Below are 26,094 nucleotides of genomic sequence, written 5' to 3'. Positions count from 1 at the left end.
TTCTCCTTCCATGGAGCAAAGATTTATCACTGAATTAAAGCTGGCCGACGAGCCAGGGAGGGAGGATAATTCTATTACTTGCCAGAGCGGTTGAGGGGGGAAATTGTGCACAATAACCATGGCTCGGAGCACAGGCTCCAGAAGTCCAAGCCTGCGAGATGTCATGGGGAGAAAAGAAAAAAAAAAAAAAAGACCATGCGGATGAGGAGGGGAAAAGGAATCCTTACTGGATGCCCATGATGAGGATGCTCAGCACCAAAGGCTCTGCACGGCCCTGAGCTGCGTTGTCCCCTCGGTTTGCAGCAGGGTGCTGAGGAGGAGCATGCTGCTGCCCAGAGGGAAGGCTGTGGTCTCACAGCTGCCTTCAGCCAGCCAAAGCTGATTGCCACCTTTTCCTTTTCCCCCCCTCCTGTCCTTTAACTGGGCTGTCAGCCTCAGCCAAATCTAAGCTGTGGACAACAAACTTTGTTATGGAGCAGAAGACGAGGCAGCCATCTCTACACCACGAGCCTAAACTGGCTGGTGCGACACCCAGATTTCCCCCCAGCGTTGTGCAGTGCCAAGAATACACAGCCCAGCCCACCTGTGAGTGCTCGGCGCAGAAAAACGAACGTGCATCTCCTTCTATCTGCAGTTGTATTAATTGCTGGTGACACCTACCAGCCTCATCTGGTAATGCAGAAAATGAGCACCGCCCCATTTCCTTGTGCTCTGCAAGGAGAGATGTTTCTTACAAGCCCTGGGTTGCCCCACCAGCTCTGAGCCAGGGCTGACTTTATCTCTGGGGGACCCTATTGAACCCCCGGGTCTTTTCCACGACCGCAGACATCACATCACAGCCCAGCAAAGCTCCCCAGCTGCTTTCCAGCATCTCTGCTCTTTTCCCATGACATTTTGCATCCTGGCTTGGGGTTTTCAGCAGAGGCTCCTGCTTTTTGCCAAAGGTGGGGAAGGATTCAAGGGCCAAGGGAGGGCGATGGGCAGTGAATGAGCTCCAGGGCTGGTCTGTGAGCCCAGAAAGCCCCAGATGTCCCCAGATCGGCATTGCTGTTGACTAGCTTGCCTCCAGAAAGGTTCCTCCAGCAGCGTCTTGCTGCTGCAAGAGGATTTTGAGGCACTGTCCCCACGTGCATCCTGATATTAAAGCCAGCCCTTGCCCACAGGAACCAAAGCTTGGTATCTGCTTCAGCCAGCCATGATCCAAACTACAGACCCCTTGCAAACCTTTCGCTTAATGCACAGGTGTTTTTCTTCTTTTATTAGCCTCCTGTTGCTGTGACACAGGATATTTCTGAGCAGGTGCTGGCCCATGCAAAATTCAAGAACAAAAATGCCAGCTTGGGCTCTCCTCCTGTGTTTGCCAATTGTCAAGGCATGGGCTTCATTCTGGAGGCTCTCCCCCTGCTCAGGGAGGTTGGCATAACAGCAGGAAGCAATTTGGTTGTGCACCTTCAGTGATTGCTGCTGAAAGGCTGAGGGTTATTTTTTTTTTCCCCCAAGGTCTGCTCTTACAGCCTTGGGTATAAATTTCTTTCCATCTATTTGTCAAAGGCTCCGCTCTTGTGCTGTGTTTGGGCTGTCAGCGGTTGCCTTGAACATTTAGGTCAATCACAGATATTATTTCTGTCTCTGGTGCAGGCAGCTTCTTATCCTGGGCCTTCAGCTTTGTGTCTTTCCTATAAATAAAACACCGTTCATTCTCAGCGAAGTGGGAAGAAACAGCAATGAGCTCAAAGTGCTGGTTCCACAGGGAAGGGTGCTCATTTCAGATGTCTCGACCCCTTAAAGAACTATCAAACCCCATATTAAGCATCCCTATTGCTTTAATAGCAAGCCTGGAGAGAATTAGGGGGGTAAAAAATAGGCATTAGAGCTGTGGTGTATACAGGTGTAAAGCATGTATTTGCTGTACATCATTCACGTTTGGGCACTCTACGTGGCAGAGGCTGGCACCTGGTGAACGAGGGAGGCAAAGCCGGAGCCTGAGGTGTGCAGAAACAACTGCATTTGCTTCACTCCCTGCAGGTGCTGTTTAACACAAAGCTGATGTTCCTGGAGGCACTGAGTCCACAGAAATCTCACTAATCTAAAGGCCTCAAGACCATGGTTCAGGCCAGTGAATGTCCTTACTGCTGGCAAGCAGCAGTACCCTGGCCTGGTCTGCCAAAAGTCTGCTGCGACTTTTCCTCTGCAGCTAAATATTTTGGCATTAAAACAATAGCAACAATAACTTTTACATATAACAACTAAACTGGAGTGTTTACCAGTGGAAGCAAGGTTGCTCAGCTCAGATCTTTTTGAAGAAGCCTTGTTGTTTAGAGGCAATAAATAGTTGGTATTTGGGGTCCCATCATTCTGCAGCCAATTGTTCTCAGGTGGCCAATGGATGCAGATGCCTCCTCTGACAGCCTACACTTTCACTGATAAGTAGAAAAGGATGCTTTTTTTTTTGTAATCATTCTGTGTACAAACAAATTTGAAATACTGACTAGGAAAGGGAATTGGGAAAAACCTGCAAAAACTGCTAAAATACGTATCAGGCAGGCTTCTATCACCACATTTTATTTGTACCCTAGAGCAGTAATGATTATAAGCTCTAGGTCTTTGTTTAATCTCTTACTTCCTTATGAGTGCGTGCATATAGTTTTGTCATTTAATGGAGTCATATTGCAAAGTGGATCTGGGGTATTTTCACCGAGGGTTTACATTGCACATGATTGACTGAGCTGATTCCATTCCAGACACTCACGTATCCCCCTGCTGCATAAATTGGAGCTGAGCACTTTTTATTTCCTTGCAAGGGAAATGAGCTCTGACGAATGGGGATGAGCTGAATATCACATTATTTGGGGGCTGAGGGAAGGGGGGGGGGGCAAGAGAAGACATTTCTCTGGATTCATGTGGTACTGTCTCTTCTCACCACTTTTCCCCCCATGCAGGAATACTTCTTGTCTCCACTAAAATGATCTCCCAGACACCTGGCAGTTATTATATTAAGAGGTGATGGACTGCAATGCTCGTAAAAAACCTGAAAATCTTCTGCCTTATAGATTTCCAGCCACGCTGGTGAAGTATGGGCCAAATTTTGGCAGGGGAGATCCTGGGGAGCTGCTGGCAAGGGCAAAGCATCCAGTGGGCTGGTCCTGCAGCCTCCCTGCATCTCAGCATCCCCAGTGCTCCTCAGGTTTTGCCTGGGCCAGCATGCCCCAAACAAGCCCGCAGTGGGCTCTGGCTTGCCATACAGGTATAGATTTTCCTACTGACTGATGCTAGATCCATCTCTGCAAGCCCCGGCTCTTCGTAACCGGGTTGTCCCCCCAAGTAATTAGTCTATATTTAATCATTATCGAATATAAAAGGCAGGGACACATTGCAGTCATCCTCGCAAATCATCTTTTGTCCAGATGGCCCACAGAGCACACTGGAAACCTCATTAACAGATTGTGACAATTAATTACCCGGTCCGGGAATCACTTCTGAGGCTGTCGAGAGCAGCTGCCTGCAGAGCAGGGCAGGGGCCAGGGGCGGCAGTGCTGGACATCGCTGGTGGCTTCTGGGGTGAAACTTTTCAATTTGTAACCTTTTTTTTTATTATTATTTTTAATTTAAAAATCTGTTGGCTTTTTTTTTTTTTTTTGATGGAAGTGTCAATATTTCTGTTGAAAGATTTCCCCCCTTCTGCCCCTGTCGGGCACCACTTGGGTTGAAGGGGGTTGGCTTTCCAAGCCACGCCAGCAGCAGGGAGCAGCTTTCTCATGGCCTCAGATTTTCCTTCAGCTGTGTGAAGCTGCATTATTATTTAATTTTTTTTTTTTTACCTCAAAGTAAGCAGATTAAAAAACAATTTTTTTCTCAGTCTAAAACTCAGCACCTATTGATAAATCGGTAATGAATTTGTACTCGAGGCTATTAATTGCCTTGCAGATGTTTAGCCATAGGATTCCAGTGCAGAAGGAGATCAATAGATGTTGAGACTAAATTATCCGACGGTTTCAAACCCCAAATAATCACTGCCTGAGCTTGTTTAGTTTGGGCCTGAGACAAAAGTCAATTCCTTCCCTGTGGACATTTCTATAAAGTACAGTTGACATAAGAAATGATGAGACTCTGCAAAACGAGATTGAGCCATAAATATTCAGCTCTGCAGTGGATCCGAGAATAATAATTTAACTTTCTCTAATGCCCAGCTCTCAGGATGCTTAACAAACCCCCTATTCTTGGCAATCCTCAGCTGTTTAACAATTCAGAGCCTCTAATCCATAACTGGGGAGGGAAAAATGAAGATTTGGTTCGCATAAACCCCTAGCTGATAGAGTTAGAAGAGCTTCACTGTGGCATTTGCAATCAGCTGAAAAGAACAGAAAAGGCTGGAGATGAGTGCTCTGCCTGTAGGTATCTATAGCTACCCCGGATAAGCTCCCTGCCACTTTTTGCCTGCTTATACGTTAGTATTTCCCAGCACAAGCATGCTCCTGCTGGCAGTTTCCCCCTCCTCTCCCTCACCTGAGCCTTTCCTGGCTCTTTTCAGCCCAAAATAAAGCACGGCAGCCCTCACCCGCTGCTTCGGTGGGAGGGTGGGACCTTCCCCATCCAGCTGCTGGCAGAGGGGCACATGGCACCCACAGCCACTCCGATGGGAACGGGGTGGGAATTTCAGCCCTGTGAGCGAGCCCCCAGGAGCTGGGGAGGTGAAGCCCAGCAGTGCCAAGCCCGTGCAGCTCTGTGCAGGAGCCGCGTGTGGTTTTTCACCCAAACGAGGCAAGTTTCCACCCAGGAGACCTGCCCCATCTGCACGGTGGGGAGGGTCCCGTGGCAAACCCCTAGCAGGAGCAGGGCTTGAAGGCAGCTCTCCTCCTCCCCCCGAAATACTCCTTGGCCGTGGTTCTTTGCCATTTCACAGCATCCTGCCCCTCGCAGGGATAACGTGTCGGGGGCTCTCTGCTGAGCTCCCTCCCGGTCTTCCCAGCACCTCTTCCCTCCGCTTCTCGCTGGTAAGGGCTCGGGAGTTGTTATAGCAACCTCGGCGTGGTTAAGTCTCTAGAGGAAAGGTTTATAGGGAGAGGCAATATCTTTTATTAGACTGGCTGATCCAGCTGAAAGAGAAAAAGGAAAAAATAATAATAATAAGTGTGTGAGAGAGCAGCTCTGGCTCACTGCTGGTCCCCAGAGCTCTGGGCAGGGGAGAAGGAAGCAGATACAGAGGAGAGAAGGTGACACATGGGGACATGCCCAAGCTCAGCTGGCAGCAAAAATTTGGGCTTTTCAAGGGAAAAGCAGCAATTTGGTGGGAAATGAGCCCCGTGTTCATTGCTGGCTCTTCCTGTCAAACACCAACATGTTGTTGCTTTGCCTTCTCTGGGAGAGCTGCCACAGCAGCATCACAGCATCCGTCCTTCCCTCCGGTCCTCTCTGGGTACCCTCTCCATCTGATATATCGCAGGCAGCAGAAAAGACTCCAAAGAAGCCATCAGCATGACAGTTCCTCAGTCACATTATTTCCAGGCTTCTGGAAATCCCCAGCCACGATCCCAACCCCAGCCCCTCTGCTGTGCCCGCTGCCTCTTCTCCAGCGCACCTCCAGCAGCACCCAGTGTCTCCTCGTTCTGGTCCTATCTGGCAGCTTCTGTTTGCTCAGGGTCGGATCTCTGACACCCATCAAGCACAAGCCACTTGTTTCAGGCACCTCCTCACTCAGGCAGACTGCACTCCTGATGGACATAAAGCTTTGCATGCACTGATGTAAAAGCTCTTGCCTTTCTGCCTGGCATTCCCAATCTTCAGCAGTGCCCGAGCGGAAAGTCACCTTTCATTTTGCATGTTCTTTTCTGTTTAACCCTTGTAACCTGCTGAACAGAAAAAAACGGATCAGGCAGTAACTCACAGCCTGTCTGCTGAAGAATACACAAATTCATAAAGAAGAAGTAGATGGATCCTGCATTAACCAGGCGGCTCTGGGAAGGGCCAGCCTGCCTGCACGGGGGCGTGCTTGCACAGGGCCCAACAGCACGAGGTGGGACGGAGACAGCCCCTCCAAGCCAAAACTGAGATATACAGGCAGGTGGCCTATTTATTTATTTATTTATTTATTTATTTTGCCAGAAGAGGGTAAGTTGCATAAGTTTAGCTGAGGCAGTGCAAGTCTTCCTTTCTTTTAATAGCTGTCTGCAGCAAATCATGGGCATCTTCTACTTCTTTGTAAGAAGTGAAACCACCAGCATCCTTCCACGTGTGTATTGAGCAGAAGTACCAGAAGCGGCCGAGGGGACAGAGAGCACCAGGATGCCCTGGTGGTGCACATGGAGGCAGTAAAGCAGGAAGCCCCTGTGGCTGCAGGAGAGCAGCTGCAGAGCAGCACGGATGGGCACGTTAAAGTATCTCAGCACCTTAAAGCAGGCTGGAAGAGATGTTGGGATAGCCCACATGGCACGCAGCAAAGTTAAAGGCTCAGCCCTTGGTAGCCACTGAAGAGCTTTTTGAGGCATCAAGAACTTTCCCCTTAGTCATGGGAACTGAAGGGAGGATGACGTTATATCCCGAGGGGTAGGTAGCACTTTCTCAGCATTGCATCTCCTCCTCCTCCTGAGTGCCGCTGCCTGCAGGATGTATGGCACTGCCCTGTGCTGCTGCCATCTAATCGGATCAAACTGCCTCTGATTACATCCAGGGAGCTGATAAACAGCGTAGCTGAAAGCCACTCGCCCATTACGACCCAAGTGGCTCTTGCTGCGGGGAGTTAATTAGAGCCAAGAGTATAGAGTTTTTATTTTTATTTATTTATTTATTTATTTATTTATTTGCTGCTGTGGAACTTGCCTTCTGGGGGAGCTGGAGGCATCAGTCTGAGCGGAAACAATCTGAGGAGCCTGTACAGATCCATTGCCATTTAGGAGTACAGTTACTACTGCAGTACCAATAGGCTGTGAAGCTGAAATGGGAAGCCCCATTCAGAGCCTGCCCAGAAATTTTCACTTAAGCTGGCCCTGTTAGAGTATGTTGGCTCCTTGGCAATAATATTTTGGCTGAAGTTCTTGGTTTCAACTACATTTTTTTATTTTCTGCAAGAATTTCAGTGGTTGTTTTTTCAGCAAGGGCAGGAAAGAGGCAGAAGAAACTACAAGAGTCCAGCACAGGGAATATACACATCCCCTGGAAGCTGGGAGCAAAAGACTGAAATTAGCAGACCAAAGAAGCAAACCTGTATCTCTTCCTACTCACGGACTGCTAAACTTTGTTATTTTGAAGTCGGCCTCCGAGTTTCTTCTTCTTTTTCTTATTTGTTGGTGCAGCCGGGGCAGGATCAGCCCCAGGTTAGCCCATCTGCAAATAAAGGGACAAGCTGAAGCTGGGAGCTGGGCAGGCACTAAATTATAGCTGTATCCCCCGGGGACAGAGCTATACAGACCTTAATGGTGATTTACCCCCCGTGCTTAGTCTAGCACCCAAAGTGAGCAGTGCACTCTCAAGACCGCTCTTTTTTCTCATTGCTACCTCCTAATTTCCACCTTCTGGAGCAGCAAATGGTCTTTGTGGAAATAGATTCAAGCCCATAAGCCTTAAACAAGGCTCTGGAGCGAGGGGAATTAATTGGAAAATGATTGAAGGCTATTAGAGGGTTTTGAGTGGCTTTGTTTAAGGGTGGAAGGCTGCAAATGGCAGGCAGAGCCCTTGAGCCTCCTCCTTCTGCCCGGCCGGCAGCAGAAGCTCCCCTTGATTTTGCCTCCCGACCCCACAAAGCAGGCTCGGGGAGGGCTGTGTCACCCGTCGGGGTGCTGCCTGCCAGCTCAGCTCCTTTCATCGTGTCTGTCCGTCCGTCACGCTGTCGCTCCCGGCAGGGTACGGATGAACCTCGATCCCGTCACCGCCGCCCTCCTCCAGCGCTGCCTCGCGGAGCGTAAAAGAAGAGAAATCTCTGCCCTTATCACTCCAGGCTCTGCTCTTTTCCTGACAAAGATCCGTGCCTGCAAAATGCCAAGCGGTCACGTCAGGTCTCCTGGCCCGCCCGGAGCCGCGCTGGCTCGGCAGGGCCCGTAATTGCTGTTCCAGGCGGCTGCTGCTCGAAGACGGGAGCGCTGACTCCCTTCTCCCACCCCGTTGCTGCTTGTTCCTGCTCAGGCTCTCAGGCCCCAGCTCCCGGCCATTTTCCCATGTCACAAAACCTCAGGGGCCTGTGTCCGAAGGGCTCTTAAAACCACGGGGATGCCGGGAGGACGATGTGAGCCCCTGGCACCATCCTCTGCCTCCACCTGCAGTTACATATTTCAGGGGGATAACGAGGCAAAATACCTCACTCCAGCTGGTCTTTCTCCCTTTCTCTCCCCGGTGAATGCACTTTGCACCTGCTCATTAACAAATGTGCTCCATCCGCGTCAACCAGCGCTGTTGCGGAGTCGCACCTCGGCTGCCTGCTCAGCGCCAGAGCCTGGTTAATAATTACGGCTGTGACTCACCCCACTCCATGCTGCTGCAGCGCCATTAAGAGAATTGACAGCACAAATAACAGAAGCATTAAGCCTAATGATGGTGCCAGCGTTAGCCCTGCTGAAGTGCTGCTGGTGTCAAGGGAGAGGAGCCTTTTTTCCCTTCGGCGGTTGTCCCTCCCGGGGGGCATCTCCTGCCCTGCCCCGCAGGGGAAAGGCAGCCTGGGGCTCCTTTGGGATGTGACAGCACCGGTGTGATGTGCACACACACACGTACGTGCCACCTGTGCAGCAAATCACAAAACAATCAATGCTTCAGAATATCCCCATTCCAGATTTGCAAACTCTCAGCATCCACGGCTTCAGCCTCCTCCTGCAGCCCCACACCAGCAAGCTGCTGTCTTCCTCCTGACCCCCTCCTCCAGCTTTCCCAGATCATCCAGAAAATGCCTCATTTTTGACCCACTTCCCTGGGTTTCCTTTGCTCTTGCATAGTGCCAGAGGGATGCGAAACCCCTTGCTGACGATGGATGCTAACTGCCACCTCCGGGTGCTGCTGTCTCCAGCACAGTCACGTCCAAGCATGGCCCAAACCCTTTGAACTGGTTTTCCGCAGTGGCTGCACTCACCTTCCAGATAGTTTTACCCCAAAACCCCACACACTGCTGCACATCTTCTTCCCCCAAAAAAGCCCTGCCTGGACCTGAGGAGCAGAGGTTGGCTGTCATTCAGCTGCAGCACACCAACATTACACCAGTGATGCATTTCACATGAATTTCTGCCAATTTACACTCATTTTTTCATTGCTTTCTAGTTCTTGGGACTGGGTTTAATATTTCCCAAATTAGCTATAAACGACATACCTAAGAGTCATGAAGCACTGTAGATGAACAGAACATGACAAAGCACCTGACAGCTTTCACCTGGCTTGGCTTCGGCATAGCTTTCCCTGCTATTATTTCCCCAAAACAAAACTTTCCCCGAAATAGCCATCTCCTTTTCTTTTAAAAGGAAAATTCAATTTATCTTCTCTTTTTTTAGCCAATCCCTCCTCCTTGCCTTCATTGCCACAAATTCCCTAATCTTGTTATTCTTGGGTGTTGGAAAAGAGTAATCATCTCAGCCATGAAATCGAAGACAACAGCAGCACTTCCAGGGAGGTGACTTCAGTCAGAGGAATTAACTCTCCCAGCAGACAGCTCCGCTTTAGAACAAATGCGAGTTTAAGACTCAAAGTCATGTTTTTAATGAGGCCGCATGAAAATATATGTGGCTCGGAGCTCTGGGGAAATTCAGTGTTGTGCCGGAGAAATGCAGCACGCCAGGAAAACAGAACGAGCAGGATTGTTTCTGCATCTCCTGCAGTGAGAGCTTGTCCCTGCGTCCCTTCCCCAGCATCTCGGGGTTTGCTGACCTGAACGAGGGACTCCACAGCTTTTGACTGAGGGTTGGATGTGGCCCCCCCAGCTGGATAAAGCTCCGGCTGCTGGTGGAGGGAGAGGGGGGAACAGCTCCCACTTCCAGCATCGTGTTTGCCTGGCTCAGCTGGATATAAGGAGATAAACCACAGATCATGAGATTTCTCATACCGAGATAACAACGGAGGAGGATTTGTCTCCAAGAGAAGCGTCTTTTCTGCCTCGTGTGCCAGCAAAAGAAATAATTTCCCCGACTTTATAGCAAACTTCGTCAGATACGCCTCTGGCACCAGGCCAGAGAGCTGCGTGCAAAGCTCTGTTCCCCGGCACAGCGGGTTAACGCCAGAAACCCAGGCAAAGATTTCAGCAGGAGAAGCCCCCTGCGATGGCACTGGAAGTGTATACAGGTCCCTGGAGGCACGGCTCAGCAAAAGCACGGGTGGAGAGAGATCTGGCTCTTGGAACCTGATGGGAGCAGGGGGTCTGGGAAGGGACCACAGCCCCAAAGCTGCCCTAGAAGTTTGGTCCTCATGTGGAGGCAGAGCCCGGCACTATCTTATTTTAGGGGTTGCCTAGAGGATTGGGTAGTAGAGAAATTCTCAAGTGTCTGGATCAGAAATTTCATCTGGAACCCGGGCTATTTTTTACCTGGCAAAAGCATCACAAGCCAGTGTCTTCTCAGGGCAGGCCAATTTCAAGAAATCATTTTTTTTTTTTCTGATGAAAATTTGCTCCCTGGAAAAACTCCTGCGGACTCTTTATATTCAAGGATGCCCTGAAAAATGTAATCTGCCCTGCCAGCCCTGGCACCCTCTGTGCTCTGAGAATTCAAAGCCATGTCAGCGTGTGCAGGTCCCACAGCGAGAGGCTGACTGTGATTGCAAGTAGCAGGAGATCTGCTGATGGAAACGGCAAAATCTCCTCTCCACAGACGTTGTAAATTAGACTGAACAGAGCCGTGGAAACAAGCCTGTAAGGAACAATCCTCACTGACTAACCCCGATGGCCCAGCTGCCTTCTGCAGCCTGAGCCCTGGTCCCTTCCTCACTGGGGCTCCACAGGGGTGGCAGTGGGACAGCAGAAGCCCCAAACAAGCCACTACCACTACACAACAAACAGGCTCTGAGATGTTTAAATCAAGAATAAAATGGAAAACATCAAACTCACAGCTTTCCTAGGAGGTGTGAGGGAGCAGGTGGTGTAGGACAGCACCGGGGGAGACGCTCTGTGGCCTCGGTCCTTCTGGAGAGGGTGCTGCAGAGGAGGAGGATGAGCATCCCACCGTAGCTTTGTATCATCCTGGGAACATGGGCAGTTGTTTCTCTGAGGCCATGCCACGCAAGGAGCTTTTTGGGGCCATCAGTGTGATAGTCAGGAGTTTTAGAAAGCCTCTGCAAAAGCATGCTGCAGCGGGGCAGTTGCCTGTGTCTGAGGGTGTCTCCCATAGATGCTGACAGCATCTGGCAGGTGGAGAAAAGCAGCCTTTCAGCCTCTAAGTTGAGCACATTTGCTATGGGCTCACTGCAGACTAACGGCATAAAAGCTCAGTTACATATTTAAGAGGGACTTTGCACATGGAGACTTCATATTTTTATGGATATTTCTGCATTGTCATTGATTTTTTTTCCTCTTCCAGTACTTGCCCAGGAAAAAACATCCTAATTCTTGCCCAAGAGGGACCTGGCAGGTTTGTAAGTTTGCTGTGGGCTCCTGGAAATCTGCAACAAATATAAAATATTTCGGGGGTAGAAGTTGCCTGGAGGGATCTCAGTGTGAAGACATCACTGGCACAAGGATAACAGGCAATAAACCAGTCATGAATAAATTGGAGTTGGACTCAATGATTCTTGTGGGTCCCTTCCAACTTGGGATATTCTATCATTGTATAAATTTAGGCTGAGAACCAGAAAAAGCTAGTTAGATTCCATGTTACATTTCTGCTTTATTCTTCTAGGTGGGCAGAGAAGCTCATGGTCGGGGTCGGTGCTGGGCAGGTGCTGCTGCAGGAACGGGCCAGGGGCAGGTTTAGGAGAGCAGCAGCAGAAGCTCAGCAAACGCCCCTGTGCTTTTCTCTGCTCCCACTTTTAAAAGAGAAAAGCCCTTCTGGGAAGTTCTTTCCAAAGGCCAGAAGAAATCCTTTCTGAAGGGAGCGGCTTCTCATTTGACACACATTGGCAGCGCAGCCGTCTTAGCCAGCTCATTTCCCAGGCCTTTAACCAGCCAGGCTGCCTGGCATGGAGAGATTTCCTCTCGTTTCAGATCTCTTGGCTGCACATTGGAGAGAAGCCCTTTGACAGGGCGAATTTGCAAGGCTCTCAAATCCTCTTTATTCTTGCTGTGCTCTCTCCTTGCCTCATCTCCAAGAGCCCATGTTGGGCTAAGCCCAGAAGGAGCCCAGAAAGGTGATGGCACCAGTCCTACACCCAGACATGCACAGATACAGCTTCTACCCTTTCCCACACCACAAACGAAACAACACCCATACCCAGGACTGGAGAGGATCAGCTAAAATAACCTGGCCCACTCTTCCACTGCCAGAGAAGCTAAGTTCAGAACAAGTAACATTAACTTTTAAGGATATTTTTTCCTTGCAGCTACTTGTACTGGCTAGAAAATCAAGTGAGTGTGGAGCACGAGGCCAAATGAATACAGCCAGTTGTAGGGAATACACACACGGCCTTGTGGAAAGGGAGAATGCAGTGGTAGATCGAAAGAGCAGGCAGGCCCAATGCTCGTTGAGTGCAATTCCTTTAATGGGTCTGTCTTTTCTAAATTCCACATTGCACACATATAAATATTAATTAAAAAAAAAAAAAAAAAAAAGACTCACACCAGAAACTCTGACTCGGAGCACAAGAAACTCTCCTCGTTTCAAGACACAAGAAGGCACGAGATTCACAACATCAGTCACGGCCGATCACAGAGGCAGACAGACAGAGAGACATGGAAATCCCGAAAGACAGAAAAAGGAAAAAGCAGGGCAGTTATGCTTCAGGAGGAAGGCAGCAGATGTTCCTGCGCCGGTCAGGGTCACAGCTCGGCATAGACCCACCACGCCAGGGCATCGCTGTCCCGCTGGTCCTACACCTCTGCTCGCCCGGGCGCTGTCCTTGCCTCTTATTGTCTTCTGGGTCCCAAGGGTGTCAGGTCCCAGAGCAACACCAGAATTAAGGAGGCCTGTGTGTGCAGCACGGCATGTGCCAGGTCCCAGGGCTGTCTGATGCCACAGTGCAAGGGAGAATCGCTCTGAGGTCTTCGGTGGCCCTCAGTGTCCTGCATCTGCCACCGTTCCTGCCAAAGGAGCCTTGTGTTTTGTTGTCACTGTATGACCCATCACTGGTAGCGTTTCGTGGTGCAGTTGTCACAAGGAGTCATTCTAGTACACGTACTCCAGACTTAGTTTTCAAGCCTTCGGTAAGCAGAGGGTTAATTCGTATGGTTACCACTCGATCTTACTACTTTTTGCCTCCAAGCACTCAAAGAAAATTGCAGCAATACCTGTATTCACAAGGGCAATGCCTCCAAAGGACTTCCAGGGTGTTGTGAGCTATTCCAAAAGGCTGGTGAGCCAGCAGCTGGGAGCCAAACACAGACCAGCAACCTGTTCTGTTTAATTGCTAGAGCAATCACCAGCAGGCAAAACTCACAGGAGCCTTTTGTTCAGTGCAGCAGTTCCCACGTGCCAAAGGGGAGCTGGTGCTGGAAGCGGAGATTGCCCATGAAAATGAGCTCTAAAGGGGATCACGCAGAGATCAGACCACACAGACTCGTCCACCTTCAAGCAGCCTCCAGATTCAGGTGTGCTGATACGAGCCCTGCTGCTTGGCAATGTGTTCATCTTCAAAGTGGCTCTGTGGAGCTGGGAGCAGTTATTTTCCCTCCTGCACAGGCAGGCAGCTGAGCAGCAGTACGATTAAACCATTTGCCCAGGACCTGGAGGCTGTAGCATAGACTTGAACCCACATCTTCCAGAGACAAGTCCCTCTCCCGGGCCTGCTCCTGCCCCTTCCAGCCAGCAGAGCAGCCCTGCTAAAATCACACTGGTGTCACAAGTCATTCTCCGGTGTAGAAGCAGTTGTTCAAGGCAGCAAACTGTTGCAGCATTCAAGCCAGAGTTTTTCTTCCCTCTCATCAGGCATGAAATTCAACCTCATCCTCCCCGAGATCATGAAAGGGCCAGCAGCTCCCCAGCAGCTCCCCAGACAACCAGCACACCCCGTGCATGGTCTGTACAGCAGCATGGCTCTTCTGGCCAGCCCCTCCATGTGCCCAGGTGCCATCCCTTAACCCAACATGTCAGCCATCTCCCTTTCATCCCTCCCACCTCTCCTTACACCCATCTGCTGGTTAAAGCCTCGGGGCTGAGATGTCCTCAGCCTGGCAAGGTGCTGATGCTGGGCTGAATGGGGTGCTGGCCAAGCTGGGAAGCATTACCTCCCTCTGTCTACTGGAGATGTGAAGTACCACTGGAAATAGATGACGGAAAGAAACGTGACAAAGGCCCCAGAAAACCTGAGTGGTGTGGGGAGGCATGGGCTGTTTGCTGGCCTGTCTAATTTGGGAGCTTGGGGTATCAAGGAGAATTAGTAGGGTGCAGGCTGAAAATAAAACAAGGGCAGGGACCTTTATGGCCTCTCATTAAGCTGTACAACTCCATGCTGCAGGAGCACAAATGATAAAAGCTGACAAACACTCAAGGAGTAAAAGAAGAAAAAAAAATCAATTCAGGGCTACTAAATACAGGCACCACTTCCAGCTCAGGAAACTCCCAAGCAATAGTGCCTTGGTTGGAGGCTGGGAGAGCACTCTGGGCAAGCAACACCTGTGTTTTATCCTGCTGCCTTTGTCTTGAACAGCTCTTTAGGAATTCTCTTCTGCAAACTCATCCCATTGCTTCGCAATCCCAGGAGCGCCTTTAGCAGCTGGTTTCCTGCAGCAAGGAGTTCCATACTGATTGCCCACTGTGCAATGGGTCAGGCAGGCACGTCAGGAAAGGAGATACAGTCAGCACCTTCCAGCACAGCTATACTGAAACCCATACAACTATTTGCCCCCTGCCCCAAGCTGATGTGTCCCAGTCTTGCCTTCCATAAAATGATGGAAAGAAAGATGCCTCCCCCCAGCACTCAGTATACAATCATTGCCCAAAGATTTCATTTGCAGGCTCTCCCAGCCTCCAGTTACCCCAGGAGCTTGTCCCCAAGGGTTTGGCCTGGCTGACCTCCCAGCAGCACTTCTGCAGCCCAGCATGATTAGAACAAGAGGAAAATGCCAGTGCTAATCGCAATCCTTGTGATTAATCGTCTCTTATCACAGATGGTAAAGTCACCCAACTGAAGGAGAAATGGGGCAAGGATTTTCAGAGGAGGGGAGATTGTTTCACATTGCTTTTTCAAACAGTAAACACAGATATTTTGTCCCTACTGCCAAAAAGCCTGGCTCTAAAATGCTGAAATCTTCTTGTGACTGAGTGGCAGCAAGCTATAATTTACTGCATTCCTGCTTCCATTACATTCAAGACTTGCTTCACTTCTGGAAAAAAAAAATGTGCTGTCATTTGTCAGCACCCCATGTAGCCCCTCCTTCAGCCACCACATTTCCACCTTCTGCTAGACAAATTAATTCAGGAGGAGAACTCTTCCACTCTGCTCCCCAAAAAGCCGGTCTTTTCCCAGGAACTTTTCAGTTCATCCTTTCACAGCAACATCATTAGCAATTTTCTTTGTGAAGCCAAGTAACGGGCACGTTCCTTTCAGCAAAAATCCGGTGTTTTCTGGCTGGGGCATCCCTCTTCCTTAAATTGATTCAGAGAAGCCTGCCTGCTGGCTTTCCACAAGCACCTCAGCCTCAGACTCCAGCCCACCCGTTGCAGCATCTGGCTGGCTGCTGGTAAAAGCTCTGCCCGGGTTTAGGATGCGGCCAGGTCCCTGGGCAAGTTGAGCTGTATCGCCTCTCCTCCTGTCGTGTACTTGGCCACGGGCCCATTGCCCTCCATGGTGAAGAGCTTGCAAGTCTTCGTGCTCTCGTGCACCGGCGTGGACTTCTTCGAGGAGATGGGGGAGTTGGTGGGGCTCAGCTGGACCGCGGTGGTGTCCTGCACCGTGTGCTCGCTCGTTTCAATTTCAAAGGCCGTGTTGCCAGGTTTGATGAGACCAATGTTGGATCCCGGCTTGGATTTTCTGGCCCCGTGAGCTGGTGGCCTCCGGCTGCAGATGCAGCAGGCCCCAAAGAAGGTGAAGGCCACCACCAGCAAGATGGGTCCAATGATGATGGGGGGGTTGTTCACGGGCAGGAAGGTCCCAAACGCAAACGCTCCCACTAACGTGATGTTGATCCCTGCCAGCATGATGCAAAGTCCACAGGCGCAGCAGAGAGCAGGGGAGGGGAGGCCCTGAGGTCGTGTCTTCTTCTGGATGGGTTTCTGGGTCAAAGAGGCGCTGCTCTTTTCGCTGAACATGTTGAGGCGAGTCTCAGAGGTCACCTCAGTCCTCGCAGGGCACACACTGTGCTGAGAAGGCTACTGCTGGTCTCCTGCTACCTTGAAATCCCTGGAGAAGAGAAGAACATGCGGCTGTTAGAGCAACATGCCAAAGGCGACTGTCCACCACCATCCAAGGTGACCAGCATTTTCTCCAAGTCTGCTGATACCAAAAGCTAAGTGAAAATTCAGGCCTGTTCTCAAGTCTGGGCTCTCCCAGGCCTTGGTCACACGCAGCCAGCTCAGGTTGAAGCACTGAGGTCAGTGCATTCAATGCCTTTAGCCATCCAGATGGATGCAGCACGACTGAATCCGAGCACGCAATGCCCTGGGGCCTAGACCTTGGCTCTGCCTCCAGGCCGAGCCTCAGCAGAGCACGGCAGCTGTGTGGCTGAGCAGGCAGACCCACATCATCAGCTCAGACGTGGTTCACACAGGCTTGGGACCCGCTGCCTACTTCTCTTGACTCTGCTCCACCCACTCTTCCCTTAAAATAGAGCTTCTTTAGCTGTATTTGTTGTCCATTCGGGCAGCAGCTGGTCTCGCAGCGCTAGTCATGGCCCAGACAATATGGATCACACGCATCACACCACGCTGGCTGTGATCACAGGAGATCACACAGAAGGGGCAAGGAAGCCTGTCTGCCTCAGCAGGTGTAAAACCAAACTTGTGCAAAGCTCCTGCACAAGCAGACAGGTCTGGGAGAGGTCCCATGTGGGGACCTACCCGTCCTAAGCCACATAGCCCTGGCCGACCAGAGCAACTTGTCCATGGCAGAGGTTATTGGATGTGATCGGAGCTGGCTTTGTGTTCACTGAACTTCGCTCGGAAGCCAAATTGCCAGAAGCCAAATTGCCAGCAGTTTGCTGGTGATGCCTTTGATTTTACAGGCAGGAGAGCAATTCTCTCCCCAGCCTGACTGCAAACAACAGCAGTCTGCTCTCTCGTACTCCCCTGCCTGGCTCCCTAGCTTCTTCCTGCCTCTGTTGTGGAATATTTCATAAGGGGAAAACTGATACTGTGCAGATTTCTACTGGAAGAGCCAAAAATCACTGTTGTGCTATTAACACTGCAGCCACTAAATTAACATCATCATCAACAACAGAAAAAAAATAAAAATAAAACCCCCTCACCCATCACCCTGAAACACACTAGTGGGATCAGCCGGCCGTTTCCAACATGCTTCCCAGGGTATAAAGTTTTCCCATACCTCCAGCTGAGGCAAAGCTCTCTCTGCTGCTCTCTCCAGTGTCACATCTCATTGCCTTTGCTCAGGCTTTTGTTCAGACCTGAATGAAGTGCAGCAGTGAACTTCCAGTGAAGTTTCTGTTGAGTGAGACATCAGCTGGAGCTGACAGGCACGGGTGCACTGAAGGATTCAATTCTTCCTCATCTGGGGATGTCTGCCTAGGGAAGCCTCTCTGCAGGCAAAGATTTTTTCAGAACAGACAATGTGCAGGAGAGAAAGGGCATTTTCTCCATTAGCCGGGCTAACAATACGGATGTTTTTCCAGCAGTGTCCTTTTATTCTGCCTGGGAACCTTGGCACGCTGATGTGAGCTGGAACCCTGATTCTGCTTCTTTCACCAGCCCTGGAACAGCAGCAAGACAGCTTCTGGTTAAACGCACACACACGTTAAATCACATCACGGATTTTTTTCTGTAAGGTTTGTTCCCTCCTGACTCCTCAGCTTCCACCCTGCAAGAATCCCTGCTCCTGGGGAGCCAGGCAGCTATCGTGGGCCGAGCCCTAACGGGATGAACAAACACACCGGCTGCCTCTGCTCCTAGGCAAGCCAGAGACCAGAGGGCACATTCCCACTGAGATTTTCCGGAGGAGCTTCAACCCGGCACCCATCACATCTGTCACCTGCAATTACTCCAAGGGGACCGTGCTGGTTTCTGGATGCTTTCAAGGCTGCGGTGATAACAGCCAGCGCAGACCCTGGTAGCTCTTTTTCCCTGTCTGCCACCACTCTTGGTTATCACCAGGAGGGCAGGGGGTTAAGCTGGGGTAAAATCCTCCCCGTATCACCCCAGGATGTAACAGGGGAAGACAAGGAGGCTTGTTCAGGCACCATTACCGATAACAAATCAGGGCAGCCTGTCCCAAGGACAGTTCACTCCAGCAGGTTCTGGGTGGGTGCTGCTACCATCAGCTTTTCCCAGGCATTCATAGCCACTTCCCAGAAGGAGGGAGGGGATCGTATCTACAGTACAGAAATAGGGACATGGCACACGCTGGAGAAGGATGGAAACCCTTCACCCTGCAGCTGGGCTGGCGCAGGCAGCGGTGCCTCCTCGGGTCAGCCTAGGACAGGCAGAGAGCTCTGGGGCTGTGCCGAGGGGCTGGCCAGGCGCTGGCAGATACCTGCCTGCTGGCAGGGGATGAGGGAAGACGGGAAGTTTGGAGATGGACCGCTGCAGTGGAAGCGGTGATGGGTAGCTTGCCAGAAGCCATCACTCTAGGAGGCCCATTGGGATGGGCGTCTGGGAACACATCAGTAGCAGCCTGCACAAAAGGTCAGAGACCAGAGCAGGCAGTGTGGGAAAAAAGGAAAAAGAAAAAAAAAATAATCTGGGCTTCTGGTGCTGCATCTGTGGTTGTCAAACCTGGATTCTGTAAGTTCAAAGGGCCAGGTCTAGCACAAGAGCCATGACACAGCCCAGAGTGGAGCTGTAAAAATGTGAATTCAAGCATTTGTGCCATGCACACTTGGGTGAGGAATAAAAGCACATGGGGGTGACTGGGGGACCAAGCCACCAGGCACACTGGGATAGCATCAAAGCAAAGCACAGAGAGCCAAATCCCACTCGTTTGTGTTACTTGTATGGAGACGTACCCAGAACCATCACACAGAGCTAGTTGGAGTGGTCAGAAACAGAGGCAGGGGTTAAGATCTCATTTAAACGGCGCGAGCAGTTCTGGGGCTTGTACACCGAGGGGATTCCAAAACACTGGGAAACCAGAGGAAACGGGGATGAGAAAGCCAGCAGAGCAGTAGAGGGTAAAGCAAAAACCAACTAAACTCACAGGATGCCTCACACCGTCCTCTAAGCAATAAGACCCTGGAACACAAAGCCCATCCTTACACTGATTGCCACATACGACAGAAGCATCGTAATTCTCCTGAAGCCTGTCATCTCCTAGATCACGGGCTGATGCTGTGGGGAGAGGGGTCCCTCTCCATCCCCCATGCAGTCACTGGAATTCACGAGTGGGGGGCTCTTCCCACTGTTGATACCAGGCAGCTTTTACCTTCCTGCTTCCACTTTTACCAAGTTAACCAGCTCAGAAATGAGCAACTTTCCTTCCAGCCAAATCATCCTGTCCAAAATGACAAGTTTCCTTTTCATTAGGGGAGGGAAAAGTTTTCTTTGAGCTGTGTGAAACAGGTTCTTTTCTTATCAGCTAGAATCTAGTTTTTTTTCTCCAAACGTTTCATCTAGAAATGCATTAGTGTCAAGGGGAAAAAAAAAAGAAAAAAGAAAAAAAGCTGTATATCCAAACCCGAGTAATGGCAATCCAGAGGACACAGCGATTCCTTCCAGGGGAATATTCACCCCTCTCTGTATTTTCAGGGGCCAAACAGAGACTTATTCCTAGCTCTGAGAGTTCCTAGAGCTCCGAGGACGTGCTGACATACCCAGCCAGCATTTTAGGAGCATCCCTTAAGCCACGCCAGCAGCACCAGGATCACCCACCGCTAACTGCGCTTCCCTCATAGTTGTAGCGGGGGGGATCGAGCTGTCACCCATCCGCATCGTTTCACCAGAGCAGAACAACCAAAATATTTGAAGCCCGTCAGCAAGCCTCCTTCCCAGGGGTGCGATGGCACCACGGAAAAAAAACCCAGCGAGCAGCAGGCAGCAACTGCAGCCAGGCAGCTCCCACCACCCCGGCGCCCAGCCAGGCTCCCATACAGAGCCGCAGGCAGTTTTTTGGGGGAGAAACGTCGGACTTTTCCCCGGGCAGAGCTCCGGGAAAGTCCCCGGCAGGGCCAGAGGGAGCCTGGGTGCCTGGGAGCGGGGATGCTTACCTGGGCTGGAGCCGGAGGGAGCGGGCGCCCCGGGTGTCCCCTGCAGCGCCGGCTCTGCGGTGCCCGAGGCTCTCACATGCCGCCTGCCCTCTCTTCGGGAAACTTTCCTCGGGTGCCAGCAGAGCCCCCCCGGAGGGCTCAGCAGGCTCCGGGCGAGCTCAGCCTCCTCCTGCCCTCTTCCCTCCTTCCCCTCGGAGGATGCTGTCCTCCTCCTCCTCCTCCTCCGGCGGGGCTCAGCCGCAGCATCGCATCCTCCCCTGCCTCCTCTTCCTCCCTGCGGCGGCCAGCGCCGCCCGGCAGGCTCGCAGCCTCTCCCCCCGCCTTCTTTTTTAGTCCTCCTTTTCTACTTCCAGGCTGCAGCTCCCGCCCCCCTGGGGTGCCCGAGGCACAGCAGCCCCTTCCCCGGCAGAAGAAGCCCCCGGGCGGCCTCCGCTAGGGGCAGCCCCGAGCCCCCCCCCCGACCGCTGCGCAGAACAAAGCCGCGGTACCGGGGGGGGGGGGGTGTCAAAAAGTGGGGACACCCCCGGCTGGGAATTGGCCTCCGAGGGTGAAGAGCACGGGGGCAGGGGGCTCTCGGCCGCTGCTGGCAGGGTGGTGAGGGGCTGGGGGCGAGAGCTGGAAATGGAATGAAAAAAACAGCGCCCCGAGGGATGCTGGAGTAACTGCGGGCTGGGGGGCTGCTGCTGAGGCAGGACCTCCGAGGGGTGGACGTGCTCAGGGCGTGAGAGCTGGAGAGTTCAGAAATAAAAAAAAAAAAAAGAAAAAAAGGGAAAAAAAAAGAAAAAAAAGAAAAAAAAGGAACAAAAAAAAGAAAAGAAAAAAAAACTTAGATGTAAATCTACCCCAGCAATCGGATCTCAGGTACGCTCAAAGGTGCTGCTGGCATCCCTCTAAAAATTTTCCCTGATGCTAGACCCTGATGCAAGCACAGCCGAGATCTTTGCTCCCACATTGAGCAGCCAGCTGCTGTCTGACGGCAGAGCTGGTGCCCGGAGGAAAGGAGGCAAGCTGCGAGCTGTGTGCCGAACAGAGTATAGGTCATCCTTCCTCGGCTTAGGCAGCGCAGACGCTCGCATGCCCTCATCTGCTCTCCATGGCCACACGGCTGTGACTAGCCGGGATGTTGCCAGCAACAACTCAACGGAGGCTCTTCTCTGGCTCACTGCGGAAGAATCCTATACGGAGCAGGCTGGAGCTGATCGAACATGAATCATTCGCCCCTTTTTAAAATGATTGCTTTCATGCTCTCTAGAGAGAGAGGGAAAAAAGGTAGCACAGAGATGGAGAAAAACAAAGGTCAAAGGAGAAATCTCTGAAGAGGAATGAACACTTACTTCTCCTCTCTATTCTCCAGGCACTACTCCAGCCCAAGCACTCAATACGGCAGCATCTTCTACTGCAACATATTGCATTTCACCCCGCAGGTCAGCATAAAAATTCAGGCAAAAACCAAGCTTCCTCCTTAGCTACAGCAAACTAGAACATGGGCAAGAGGGCAGGAGGGTATCAGAAAAGCAGCACTGATCAGACACGTGACTGCCTGAGCTTCTGGAAAGAAATAACAGGCAAATCTCATTTCAGACCCTTCCAGAGATGCAGTGTCACCTCTAAGGAATCTCTGGCCCTGTAACATAAGGTTCAAAATGGCTCAGCATATTCATCCCTATCAGAAAAGTGGTAGAAGAGTACACCATTGGTTGGGCTTTCTGGAGAAAATCTCCACGTAGCACATCTGAGAGAGAGTCCCACGTGCAGCAGAACTGGCGTTTGGTGTTTGCTGACTGTTGCTGGGTAGAAACTGGAGTGGCTGAACTCCTGGTGTGGCTCCACGGTGCTCAACGGGATCGGCCCTATAAGCCAGATCTGTTCAAGAGAGGCTGTCAGATGGAAAGGGACCGCCAGGGTCATTGATTTGAGTCCCCTGCTATCATGTTGTATAACAGCATTCATAAAGTGCTCAAGCTCCTAATGGGGTCAATTAATACCAAATGACCTGTGAGCTGTTCCCCAACTGCACAAGGCAGTGATGAAGCAGGCTGCTCCCGCTCCAGCTTACCATTGGCTGTCGCACGACTCTCCATCACACTTTCAACTTAATGGTCTATAAACCCAATAAAAAGGCTTTGCTGAAACGTTACATATTTAGGGCTCCACTGAAACAACAGTTCTGAATTCCGCATATGTGGCCCTGACAACCTGGCAGGCTGCATTCATGTGATTAAAACAACTGCTAATTCAAGAACTAAAATTAAAGGCTAGATTTCCCACTGGTATAATTCAGAATAGATTCACTGCCTTGCAGAGATTTGATAGCTCACGAGCATTCATGATTTGCCAAGAGGGCTTTGCCAGACTGGTAGCTCCTAACTTCAAACTTACGAGAAAGGGGGAAGCTCTGCCATCCTCAGAGGCAAAATCCCAACCCTCCACTGACAGTAGGCTCTTTCCTCTGGAGAAGCTGCTCATTCCCATTTGATGCTGAATTCAAAAATTAGCTTAAGTCAGAAATGTCCAAATGAGAGGCAAAATTTGCCTGCTTCTAACTGAAAACAGATGGGAAGGATATGGGATCTGTGGTTTCATAGGGAATTTTAGCAGGGGCTAACAGTGGAAGGAAAGTGCATGGACAGCATCTGACCCTATGAGACCAGCCCCATGCCAACAGCCCAATTCCTGAGCACAACAGAAGCAAAAAGCAGCAGCCTTCAGTGCTGTTTCCTGACTCAGGCCCACACAAGGAGAGTTTGCAAGAGCCTGAGAAAGCCTGCAAGTTTATAGTCCAGCAAGATCATTAGACAAAGGTCACCACAGAAACACTCCCCTGCAGGTTTTCATGAGGTCTCCGAAACAGGCACCTCTCTGTGCATTCACATTTTAATTGCCTCTTAAGGGAAGGAAGCACCAGGCTGAATCTGCTGTTGCTCCACACCAATTGTAAATGCCACTACATCCGTCTGAAGGTTTGCACGATAGCAGGATCCAGCTCTGCCTAATGGCTTGGTGCTCTGGCAATCCAGAAGAGGGCAAGACCGATTTCTGCAGCAGTGTTTACCTATCTATAACATCATGTACAGAAAGGAGGCGGCAAAAAAGAAATTAGTATTTGTCATTTTCAGAGACAGCTGTGAAATTACTGTGCAGGAGATTTAAGCCCACAAAGGAGACAGCTCCTTGTACAGCGTGTGATTAAAAATCGCAGGACTCTGCCACGGAGTACAACAACATTAATGTGCTCAGACCCTGCAGGCAGCCACAACTGGACCTGACAAACACAACGGACCAGCTGCACCTCCTGGCTCACAAGGTCCCTATGTTTCTGACCACTGGGAATGGCCCACAGGGGAGAGCTTACCCTCAGCTTGGTCCTCGTACTCTAAGCCTCTGCTATCGGCAGCTGCTGAGGCAGAACAATAGGTAAGGTAGATTTTGGGGTCTGGTCCCGTATGACTGTTCTCGTGTCAGGGATAAAGATTTTATTGTTTCTGAATGTGGACCCAAACTGGCTTCTCTTACAGGAGAGCCTCAGCAGCCACACCTGATGCAGTCTCCCTCAGGGCACCAGCAATATCCAGCGTACTCACTGCATATCAACAGGGATAGCTCATACTTCTACTCTGCTCTCCCAGGAGCTGTCTCATCATGTATACCGCTGTCTTCATGACCTAAAGCATCTGGGCCCGCTGTTCCCAGATGCTCCCATCCCTATGCTTGCCCACAGCCCTTCAGAGCAGGGGCCTCATGTTTGTCTTTGCCCCTCATCCCAAGCGTTTGAATGCTAATGCAATCTAAGTGCTTCATTTAGGACTCCAGAAGTAGATTCAAATTCCTGTTGTGCTACAGACTCCCAGTTTGGCAGTGGCTTGTCCGTCTGGAGAATATAGCATAATAATACCTTTTTTTCTCTTCAGGCTGGGCCCTGGAGAGAGCTGGGCATCTCAGCTAGACAGTCAGCTGGTACCACCAGCCCGACTTCCAGTCTCATTAAAGCTTCGCATCCATCCTCTGCTCAGATGACCTACTTCCACTGCATTTTTTTTTAAACAATCTAGAGAACACTATTCCTCCTCACACAAACAAATGAAAGTCTTCTAGATATTCAAACAAGTTTCTCCTTCCTAAGAAGCCCTCTGAAAATACCGAGAGCTGAAGAAAATTAGCAGTGTCCTTGTGTCCCTATTTGTTGGGGAAACATCTGTGCAAGCAGTTGTCCTGTTACACAAACAGTACAGTAATTTTTCATGAAGCTTTCTCAAACAGGAGGAAATTAGCAGGTCAGTTATCAGCAAGGGGCAAATAATTTTAATTACCTTGCAGAGAGATTATGTCTCCTGTGTTTAATTCTCAAAGGCTCCCACTGACAAACTAATTAGTAAGGAGCTTCATTTGAAGAGCAGGCCTGAAGTTATGTGGCTTTATTCTCCCAGCTCACAGACATCCAGTTTGTTCTCCTCTGTCACATCGTGGGCCTCTCTACCAGCCAGACCAGGCCAAAGAAGTGTCGGTCTGAAAGACAGAAAAATGCACAGCATGCCCAGCTGCAGCTCTACCCCACAGTCCAGAGACCTCAGTGTTACGGCTTCTTTACAAGAAACGCTGGTAGAGAGTTTAGTCAAAGGGCTGTTGGCTCCTCAAACTGAAATCAGAGGATGCATTATATATTATACATTATATATTACATATTATATTTGGTTTTATCTTCCCCTTCATCTCCAAGAAGACACAAATACATTTAATTTGCATTTGGGCTGCTAGGATAGTTAACAGCCTTGAGGGAGTAGGAGTCATGATAGTGAGGTCCTGATCCAGCAAAGCACTTAAACGTGGTGGGTTTTATGTTTGTTTAGTTGTTGTTTATTTATTTATTATTATTATTGGTATCTACATTGGCTTACTGGTTTCAGTGTGACTGCTCACAAGCCTTAAGATAACTTTCTGTGGTTACTGCTTTCACCACGTAAAACCAAGGTAACACCACAAAAAAAAAACAATGATGTACAGGGGGGGGCAGAGTCAGGCCCCATGCACGAAACATCACATGAACAAGGAACTGCCCTTCCAAAAGCATTATGCTTTTCTGTTGGGAATATGTCTTATGTGAATTTAATGATGCTTCCAAGCATGGGATTTAGCCGATGTCACAAATCAGCAGTGGTGAACTGGGCTTTTGATCATGAAGAAAAGTTTCCTTTTCTGAGCAGATACCACTGCCTGGTTGAGCCTCAGGCAATACCAGAGCTGACTGCAAAGCATGCTCTCAGCCTGCATGAGGTGCAAATATGTTCATTTCACTCGTCCTTACAGGGAAAAGCACCCAACCTGCTGGTTTAAACCATTATAATCTATTTCCCAGTGAAGGCAGGCCGAGCTAGTTACTGTGGGTAAAATGACAGATTATAGCTTTCCACACCCTAACAATTTTATTATTTTCAGTGGTTTTCCTGATCAAGCTGTCCCTATATATGGGGCCCGAATCCCCTTTGAAACAGATTTAATGTAGCTCTGTGGGCCAACAAGAGGAGATTTAATTTGTGCCTGTTACATCCACCGGATGGTCAACTTGCAGCATGCCAGAGCGCAAGAGCCACTAATTACCAGCAGCATAAATCACAATACTCCAGCCAGTTTCAATTCCTGGAAAATCTAGCTTTGAGGAATGTCAGATTCAACATTATCACCAGATGGTGTTTCTCTCTGAAGAAGACATGCCCTTCATCAGTCCATCACTGCTTAAGGCACTACTG

General features: G+C 50.3%; 1 protein-coding gene across 3 annotated transcripts; it reads right to left on the bottom strand.

Moving 5' to 3' along the window:
• Window positions 1-12,574: 12,574 nt before the first annotated feature.
• Window positions 12,575-22,367, bottom strand: TMEM275 (transmembrane protein 275). 3 transcript variants are annotated; one of them, XM_080602755.1, is made up of 3 exons: window positions 20,354-22,367; window positions 17,466-17,905; window positions 12,575-16,383 (listed from the first exon to the last, which is right to left on the bottom strand). In XM_080602755.1, the coding sequence occupies exon 3, from the start codon at window positions 16,290-16,292 to the stop codon at window positions 15,744-15,746; it is 549 nt and encodes a 182-aa protein (XP_080458881.1). In that variant the 5' UTR covers window positions 16,293-16,383; window positions 17,466-17,905; window positions 20,354-22,367; the 3' UTR covers window positions 12,575-15,743. The 3 variants fall into 3 exon arrangements, with proteins under 3 accessions (XP_080458881.1, XP_080458880.1, XP_080458882.1); XM_080602754.1 differs by having other exon boundaries at window positions 17,524-17,905; window positions 20,354-22,297; XM_080602756.1 differs by lacking the exon at window positions 17,466-17,905 and having other exon boundaries at window positions 20,354-22,366.
• Between the last annotated feature and the right edge of the window lie 3,727 nt (window positions 22,368-26,094).

Source organism: Anser brachyrhynchus (genome assembly GCF_964034855.1).
Source record: "Anser brachyrhynchus genome assembly, chromosome: 8".
Classification (NCBI taxonomy): domain Eukaryota; kingdom Metazoa; phylum Chordata; class Aves; order Anseriformes; family Anatidae; genus Anser; species Anser brachyrhynchus.
Note: the sequence above shows the minus strand (reverse complement) of the source record. Positions and strands in the feature narration are given on the sequence as shown.

Excerpts from the sequence above, each read along its gene's own strand:
- TMEM275 (XM_080602755.1), bottom strand. The coding sequence starts at position 16,292 with ATGTTCAGCGAAAAGAGCAGCGCCTCTTTGACCCAGAAACCCATCCAG.